Below are 9433 nucleotides of genomic sequence, written 5' to 3'. Positions count from 1 at the left end.
CCACTTAGATATATTGCCATGCTCCCCTGATGAACCATGCTGCTTTGGGAAAACTGATAACTAGGGAAAAAAATTTACTTACCTCTTTGAAAACTTGTTCGCCGATTTAAAATATACCCTTCTTTTTTCAGACTTTACCTGCTCCGTCCTCACCCTTTTAAATGTGGCTCCTACCCAACTTCATGCTAATGCCTGGGCTTATCTAAAAGCCTTTGAAGTTTTATGCCTCATCCTAAAAATTGAACCTACTAGCAATAAGTTTTTCTACTTCTTTGAAACATGTGGGCGAAACGTTAGAGGTGAATATGTTTCGCTCGCTACCGCTAGGGGTCTAGGACTATTTACCCTATACAAAAGCCACTATAAACACTTTAAAGGTAAATTCTTCAAACTTCGTGAATTTGAACTCTGCAAAGACATATTCTACTTTGATGATGGAAGTCCCCGATTTCCATTCTACTGGACGAACCAGTATGAAGTCATCATCAAGATTCCTGATGACGCCCTGACTCAAGAAGAGCTAGTTGATTGTCGTCTTTTGTCCACTATAGAGTTAAATCTTAGTGATTTTATGACCGCCCTCTCTGTAAATAAAGTGGGTGAATATGTTGGTAAGGCATCCTAATCTGCATTTCACTTCATATGCTTCACCAAGTTTTCCACTGTATCCTGATATCATTCTCTTGTTGTAGGAAAAATGGCTCGTTTATCTGAGGATGATATCTTTCGCTTCCGTCATGAACAACAAGCTGCTAGAGAGAAAAGGAACCCAGCAAAATCTCTCTTGGATAATGATGCTAGCCACTCGGGTACCGAAAGCACTCGCCCTGCTAAAAAGAAAAAGAAGAATGGAGATCACGATTATGTCAAGAATAAAAACTCGAGTCAGCCATCCCTAGAAGAGTTCATGGCTAAAGGGACTGCAACTGAGGCGAACAAAGGTTGTTCGTCAAGTGCTCCGCCCCCTTGCTGGGAAAATTTGCTGAAGGAATTTGAAGAGTTAACTTCTGAAGAAGTGACTTCTCTTTGGGACTCGAAGATTGATTTCAACTCTCTAGTGGAAACCAATTTGGTTTTTGAGGCTGATCGGGAAAAATTGAGAAAGATTGGTTTGAAGGAGGCCTGCCAAGCCGTGATGACCAAAGGCTTGGAGATTGCTGTTATCTCCAAGATGATTGATTTAGAATCTGCTGGGTTTGATGGTCTTGCCAGCGCAAGACTTGTTGAAGAAAAGGAGAAAGAGATTGGGAAGATGAAAGCTACCATGAAGTTGTTGGACAAATCCAACAAAGCTAATGAGAAAAACGCTGCTGATTTGGCATTGGAGGTTGCCAATTTGAAGAAGTCTGCTGAAGAAAACAATGCATCTTTTCAAGCATTGACTGGTGAAAATGTGAAGGTGAAAACTGATATCACCCAAATGACTGCTGTGCACAACCAGCTTCTTGAAGAGAACTCTAAGTTAAAATCAGAAGTTGCTGAATTGAAGTGCTCTGTCCTGGATCAATTTGAAGCTGGCGTCGCCAAAGCGATAAAGCATATCACCTTTCTCAATCCTGATCTGGCTATCAACTTTCAGGGCTCCAATCCTTACTCCCGCATTGTGGATGGTAAGTTGATTAGCCCAGAAGAAGAAGAAGAAGAAGAAGAAGAAGAAGAAGAAGAAGAAGAAAGAAAAGGGAAGGAGAAAATAATTAGATTCTAAATCTTGTAATTTTTCCTCTTTCTTGCACTATGTTAAAGACCTCCGATCTCTTTTGTTTTCCCACCTTCCTTTTATGCCAATTATGTAATGACTTTCTGTTGTTCCTTGTTGTCATCAATTTTGTTAAAAACAACCTGATGTCCTAGTCGATGTTGTGACATCTGCCTTGGTGAAGGCCATGACATCCGCCCCTGCTGGCATGCAAGTGGGTCCCTTATGGTTATGTTTTATGGTATGTTTTGTGCTTACTTGAAGGTCAAGTAACTGATTGTTGGGAGCCAATTGCGGGTTATTTATTGTTGGAACAAATCTGTGATTAAAAGATTTGTTTCTATTTTATTTGTTGATCACTCATATCAGATCTTGGAAGATTCTCTACTGATATGAGTTGGATCAAAGTGTTCTTCAGCCCAAAATAAACCCTAGCCGCCTCTGCTGAAGGATATATAGACAAAGACCTGAAGCTTGAAGTGATCGAGAAAATTACCTTGAAGATCAAGTGTTCTTAAGAGTGTAAGTTGTTCTTTGTCTTTGTTAGTTGTGAACTAGTCTTGCTCACTGATTCTATAAAGTGAGACTGAGTTCTGTGTTGTGTTTGAGTGTCAAACAAACCTTGTGTTATTGTTGTTACCAATCACTGTGGCAGTGATTGAGGAAAAGTGAGAGGGGCTCTCATACTTAGGCTGTGGTTCTAAGTAGAAGACCACTGGGTAGATTAGGTTAAGAACAATGAACTTGATGTGTTCATGTGTGTCTGTAATACCTAGATCTTGAGATAGTGGAATTCCTTTTCATTGGGCAAAAGCTAACCAGACGTAGGTGTAGTTTCACCGAACTGGGTTAACAACTTTCTGTGTCTTGTTTCTTTTAGTTGTTTTTGTGTTCATGCTTTTCAGTCATATGATGTTCTAATCGATTGTCCCAGCATCGTGCAGGACATTTGTTCTAAGGGATCTAGAATTTCAAATGGCATCAGAGCAGGCACCCCTGTTCTGTGTGGGTGAGCTCCAGGGAGATATTTTCTTGATCTCATGGACAATAAGGAGGGAGGATCGATCAACAGGCCACCAATCCTGGATAGCTCCAATTATGACTACTGGAAGGTTCGAATGATAGCCTTTCTCAAGTCTATTGATGTCAAAACTTGGAAGGCTGTTGTCAAAGGATGGAAGCATCCTGTCAAAGCTCAAGCAGAAGGAAGTACATCTACTCCTGAAGAAAAACCTGAGGATGAATGGACAAGTGCTGAAGAAGAAGCTTCTTTGGCAAACTCAAAAGCAATGAATGCTATCTTCAATGCTGTGGACAAAAACATGTTTAGATTGATTAATACTTGCACTGTAGCCAAAGATGCTTGGGAGATTTTGAAAACAGCACATGAAGGTACAACCAGGGTGAGGATCTCTAGACTCCAGATGCTTACTACTCATTTTGAGAACTTGACAATGACAGAAGATGAGACAATTTCTGAATATCACATGCGTGTGCGTGATCTGTCAAATGCATCATTTGCTCTGGGAGAACCTATGTCAGATGAAAAGCTTGTGAGGAAAATCTTGAGGTTTGTAACCAGCAAGTTTGCAATGAAGGTCACTGCTATTGAAGAAGCTCAAGATATCAGCAGTTTGAAAGTGGATGAGCTGATTGGTTCTCTGCAGACTTATGAGTTAAAGTTGGGTGAAAAACCTGAAAAGAAGACCAAAAGCATTGCTTTTGTATCCAACACCACTGAAGGAGATGATGCTGATAGTGAAAGTGAGAATCTATCTGAAGCTCTGGCACTTCTTGCTAGAAAATTCAACAGAGCTCTAAGGAAGATAGACAGAAGGACTAGGCCAAATGTCCAGGACATTAAGTCAGACAACTCTAAATCCTACAATTCCCAGCGAAAGGTCAAAGAAGAGGACAAATCAGGCCAAAACAAGGGTGTTCAGTGTCATGAATGTGAGGGTTATGGTCACATTAGATCTGAGTGTGCAACTTACTTGAAGAAACAAAAGAAAGGCATGGTAGTGACATGGTCAGATGAAGATACTGAGGATGAGGAAGAGTTATCTGCCAACAAGGTTAATGCCTTCTCAGGGGCTGTCAATGACTCAGATTCCAGTGGTGATGAAATGACATTTGAGGATTTGGAAGAGGCTTACAAACTCTTACATGTTAAATGGAAGGAAACTTGCAAACATCTGAAGGAGCAAGAAGATGAGATGAAACAAGTTAAGACTGAAAATGAAAATCTGAGGGAGACCATTGATAAACTGCAAGATGACTTGGATAAATGGAACTCAAAATTAAAGGATCTTGAAACTGTTGAAAAAGCCAAACTTCTGTTAACTATAGCTGATCTTCAAGAGAAAGTAGCTACACTGACAGCCAAACTGGAAAATACCTACAAGTCAGTGCGTATGCTGAACAGTGGATCTAATATGCTTGAAGAGATTCTGGAAGAAACAAGCAAGCAAGGAATGAGTGTTAAAGGCATTGGTTTCAGTTACAAGTCTGAGAATAGAGGAAATCAGAAAGCATCAAGGAAGTTTGTAAGAGCTAAGGAAAACTCTGAGTTTAAAAACCCAGAGAACTATCGGATGTCAAGCCCGATGTCACAACATAGGCCTCAACATCCTACTACTCAGAAGGCTACTGCTCAAACTCCATGGAGATGTCATTATTGTGGTAGGTTTGGTCACATTAAGCCCTACTGCTTCAAGCTATATGGATATCCTCAGATCCAGAAGGTTCTCAAAACATCTAAGAAAGCTTGGGTACCCAAAGGAGAAGTTTCATGTCTTATAGCACACACATCTTTTAGAGTCTCATCAAGTGAAGACTGGTATTTTGACAGTGGCTGCTCAAAACACATGACTGGGAATAAGGAGTATCTGGAAAATCTCAAGGAATACTCCAGTAAATCAGTCACCTTTGGAGATGGTGCTAAAGGAAAAATCAAAGGCATTGGGAAATTGGTAAACTCTGGATCTCCTAATCTGAACAACGTTCTTCTTGTCAAGGGATTGGCAGCAAATCTAATCAGTATAAGTCAGTTGTGTGATCAAGATCTGAATGTGATGTTTAGCAAGACTGAATGCATGGTTACCACTAGTGATCAAGAGATTGTGATGAGAGGTGTCAGGTCCAAAGACAATTGCTACATGTGGATTCCACAAGAGAAAACCCAAGTGTCTAGATGTTTGATATCAAAGGTGGATGAGTTGAATCTATGGCACCAATGTCTAGGTCACATCAATCTCAAGAGTATGCAGAAAGTTATCTCTAAAGATGTTGTTCGAGGGCTACCAAAATTGAAAATAGATGAAGAAAAGATATGTGGGGAATGCAAGATTGGAAAGCTGACCAAAACATCTCATGCAAAGCTTCAGCATCCAACTACAACAAAAGTCCTTGAACTTCTTCACATGGACTTGATGGGACCCATGCAGGTAGAAAGTCTAGGAGGTAAGAAATATGTTTATGTTTGTGTTGATGATTATTCCAGGTTCACTTGGATTGACTTCATGAAAGAAAAATCAGAAACCTTTGACATATTCAAAAAGCTATGCCTGAAACTTCAAACTGAGAAGAATTGCTCTATAGTAAGAATCAGAAGTGATCATGGAAGAGAGTTTGAGAACTCCAAATTCTCTGACTTCTGTGATTCAGAAGGAATAAGCCATGAATTCTCAGCTCCAATTACACCTCAGCAGAATGGAATTGTTGAAAGGAAAAATAGGACTCTTCAAGAATCCACCAGGGTTATGCTTCATGCAAGGAAGATTTCCAACAAGTTCTGAGCAGAAGCCATGAACACAGCCTGTTACATTCACAATAGAGTAACCATTAGAGCTGGAACCACAGTCACTCTATATGAACTCTGGAAAGGAAGGAAGCCAACTGTGAAACACTTTCATATCTTTGGGAGTAAATGTTATATTCTGGCTGATCATGAACAAAGAAGAAAGCTAGATCCTAAGAGTGATGAAGGAATTTTCATGGGATACTCTACAAACAGCAAAGCTTACAGAGTGTACAATTCTCGAACAAAGGTAATGATGGAATCTGTAAATGTCTCTATTGATGATCAACCAAATGAAAAAGAAGACACTGGTGCAACTGAAGATGATGATGGTCCACATGTCACATCCGATGTCCCAACTATTGACCTCGACATTGAATCAGAAACCAGTTCTGATGAACAAGATCACAAGATGACCTCTGCAAATAAAGCTCCATCGATCAGAATTCAAAAGAATCATCCTCAAGAGAATATTATTGGTGACCTTAAAGAAGGAGTTACTACCAGGGCTAGAAGCTATATTGCTCATGAATGTTTTATATCCAAGTTAGAACCCAAGAATGTCAAGGAGGCTCTGACAGATGAATACTGGATAAATGCTATGCAAGAAGAACTTGATCAATTCAGAAGAAATGAAGTATGGGATCTCATTCCTAGGCCTGAGGGAGTAAACATCATAGGAACCAAGTGGATTTTCAAGAACAAGTCAGATGAGAATGGTGTAGTAACTAGAAACAAAGCAAGACTGGTGGCTCAAGGATACACTCAGATTGAAGGAGTAGACTTTGATGAAACCTTTGCTCCAGTGGCTAGGTTGGAATCCATAAGACTTTTGTTTGGTGTTTCCTGTCTTTTGAAGTTCAGATTATTCCAAATGGATGTCAAAAGTGTCTTTCTAAATGGCTATCTGAATGAGGAAGTTTATGTTGAACAGCCAAAGGGATTCACAGATCCACATCATCCTAATCATGTCTACAAACTCAAGAAAGCCTTGTATGGATTAAAACAGGCTCCTAGAGCTTGGTATGAACGTCTTACAGAGTTTCTGGTGAGCAATAGCTATTGCAAGGGAGGAATAGACAAGACATTATTTGTGAAAAATGAAAGAGGAAAACTCATGATTGCACAGATATATGTTGATGATATTGTGTTTAGTGGGATGTCGAACGCGATGGTGGAACATTTTGTCCAACAAATGAAGTCAGAGTTTGAGATGAGCTTAGTTGGTGAATTGAACTACTTTCTGGGACTTCAGATCAAGCAAATGGAAGATTCCATGTTTATTTCCCAGAGTAAGTATGCTAGGGGCATTGTCAAGAAGTTTGGACTTGAAAAATCTGGACATAAAGGACTCCTGCTGCTACACATATCAAGCTGTCTAAAGACAATCAGGGAGAGGATGTTGATCAAAGTTTATATAGAAGCATGATTGGAAGTCTGTTGTACCTCACTGCTAGCAGACCTGACATTACCTTTGATGTTGGTGCTTGTGCAAGATATCAAGCTGCTCCAAAGACCAGTCATCTCTTACAAGTGAAAAGAATCATTAAGTACATAAATGGTACTTGTGACTATGGGATTCTTTATACAAATGATACTAACTCTTCTCTTGTAGGGTATTGTGATGCAGATTGGGCAGGGAGTGCTGATGATAGAAAGAGTACATCTGGAGGGTGTTTCTTCTTTGGAAACAACTTAATCTCTTGGTTTAGCAAGAAGCAAAACTGCGTGTCTTTATCCACAGCTGAAGCTAAATATATAGCTGCTAGAAGCAGTTGTACTCAACTTATTTGGATGAAGCAGATGCTCAAGGAATATGAAGTTGAGCAAGATGTCATGACATTGTACTGTGACAATTTGAGTGCTATCAATATTGCCAAGAACCCTATTCAACATAGCAGAACCAAACACATAGATATCAGACATCACTTCATCAGGGAATTAGTGGAGGATAAAATTGTTACTTTGGAACATGTCCCCACAGATAGACAATTGGCTGACATTTTTACCAAGCCCTTAGATGCTGCTACATTTGACAAATTAAGAGGAAATCTTGGGATTTGCCTCTTCGAAGGAGCATAGCAATTAAAGCCCCTTTTCTGTCTAACGGCTAGTTTCCTCGTAACTACCATTAACTGCCGTTGTGACATCATTGCTTCCTTCTCACTCAACTGCTATATAATCATCACCAATGGCTTCATCACAATCTCACAACAAGTTGCCAATCTTGCTCTAACAATCTCTGTTTCTCATCACTTACATTTTTCTCAATTTCTTGTATTTGTCTTTTTGCTTTACCATTTCATCATGTCTTCAAGCAAGAAAGAGTCTGTGAAGGGAAAGATAATGAGAACTGTTGGTGGTGCTAGGGTTATGGGTTTGCACACAAGTTCTTCCACTCAATCCAAGAAGAACTCAAGAACTCCTTCCAAGAAGCACTACAAGTCTTGTGCAACCCCAATGCAAAACCCTGAAGCCCCTGTGCCTGAGGATGTTTCAAACACTTCTGTCTCTGCAAATGATGAAGACGATGTCGCGACATCTTCCCATGGCTCCAATGAGACATTGTCTGATAAGCCTGCCAAGGAAGTTTCACTCTCAAAGGATTCTTCCTCTTCATCCAAGAGTTCTGATTCCAAGGCTGCAAACTCAACGGATGTTTTGTCAGAGGAGTCGATGAAGACCCCTCCCATTGTTCATGATGTCTCTGATGATGAAGATTCAGAGGATGTGCCTCTGGCGAGTGTTGCTGCCAGAATGCTTAAACGAAGAAGAGCATCTGTTGAAGAAACCCCTGTTGTCCAGAAGAAGAAAGCCAAGATCACTACTGGGTCTTCAAAATCAAGGGCAACCGATGTGTCAAGGAAAGGCAAGCAGAAAGCTGTGGAATCGTTTGGGAAGAAAGCCAAGAAGACTACTGGGAAAAAGCAGAAAGTTTCCAAAATTGATTTGGAGACTGAATCAGATGTTGAAGGCGATGTCCTGGACATCACTGCCTTTGAGAAGAAAATGTTCTCTGGTAAGCGTATTCCCTCAGATGTTCCTAATGTTCCTCTAGATAATGTGTCTATTCATGCTCCAGAAAATGCCTTCAAATGGAAATATGTCTATCAAAGGCGTGTTGCCAAAGAGAGGGAGATTGATTCTGATGTGTTAGCCTGCAAAGAAATCATTGCCTTGATTGCAAAAGCAGGGTTGAGGAAGACAGTGATGAACATAGGAAAATGCTATGACAAGCTTATGAAGGAGTTTATTGTCAATCTCTCTGATGATGTTAATAATTCTGCCAGTCCTGAATTCAGGAAAGTGTTTGTCAGGGGAAAGTGTTGTAAGATCAAGTTTTGATCTAGTAGTACAACTCATGTTTTGATGATTACAAGTTAACCTTTTGATATGAACAATTGTGGTACTCTAACGTGTTTTTCTGAGTGTGCTATTTACAGGCTCTGACCTTAACTTAATTTCACACAAATCAGAAGCACTGTGTATAAAGGGTAACCCAAGCAACGCTTTCGCATTCACCATGTTCAGTATGAACAGTGGAAAAGCTTCAGAAGTTCTGAAGCTATACAAACTCTGATGTGGACTCAGTCGCTAGAAGCTCTGAAGATCCAGAAGTTCTGACAACCAAGAAACACTGAAGGTTCAGATGTTCTGATGGTGTAGAAGACTCTGAAGATCCAGAAGCTGAATAGTGGAAACTCTGAAGTCCAGAAGCAAGAAACTCTGAAGGCCAGTTCTTCCCTCTGAGTTCAGAATCAGAAGATACAATGGTCAGAGGTTCTGTGCTTTCCCTCTGACTCTGATCAACCGGCTTCACAAGTTCCAATATGAAGTATTCCTCTGATCAGAAGTCTCCTAGGTTAAAAGGTCAAGTCGCTATCCAAGTACAAAAGCAAGTGTACCTTCCTGACGACCTACCTAACGTTCTCAGCCAC

The 9433-nt window shown here is 40.2% G+C and overlaps 1 protein-coding gene across 1 annotated transcript; it reads left to right on the top strand.

Annotated features, from left to right (window-relative positions):
- The first annotated feature begins 697 nt into the window (after positions 1–697).
- On the top strand, positions 698–8728 carry LOC130743830 (uncharacterized). The gene is made up of 4 exons (XM_057596055.1): positions 698–1610; positions 4046–4238; positions 7814–8386; positions 8689–8728. Exons 1-4 carry the CDS (start codon positions 698–700, stop codon positions 8726–8728), a joined length of 1719 nt encoding a protein of 572 aa, XP_057452038.1.
- Positions 8729–9433: the final 705 nt, after the last annotated feature.

Source organism: Lotus japonicus, chromosome 3, assembly GCF_012489685.1.
Source record: "Lotus japonicus ecotype B-129 chromosome 3, LjGifu_v1.2".
NCBI classification, from domain to species: Eukaryota; Viridiplantae; Streptophyta; class Magnoliopsida; order Fabales; family Fabaceae; genus Lotus; species Lotus japonicus.
This window is presented reverse-complemented; position numbering and strand designations above follow the sequence as displayed.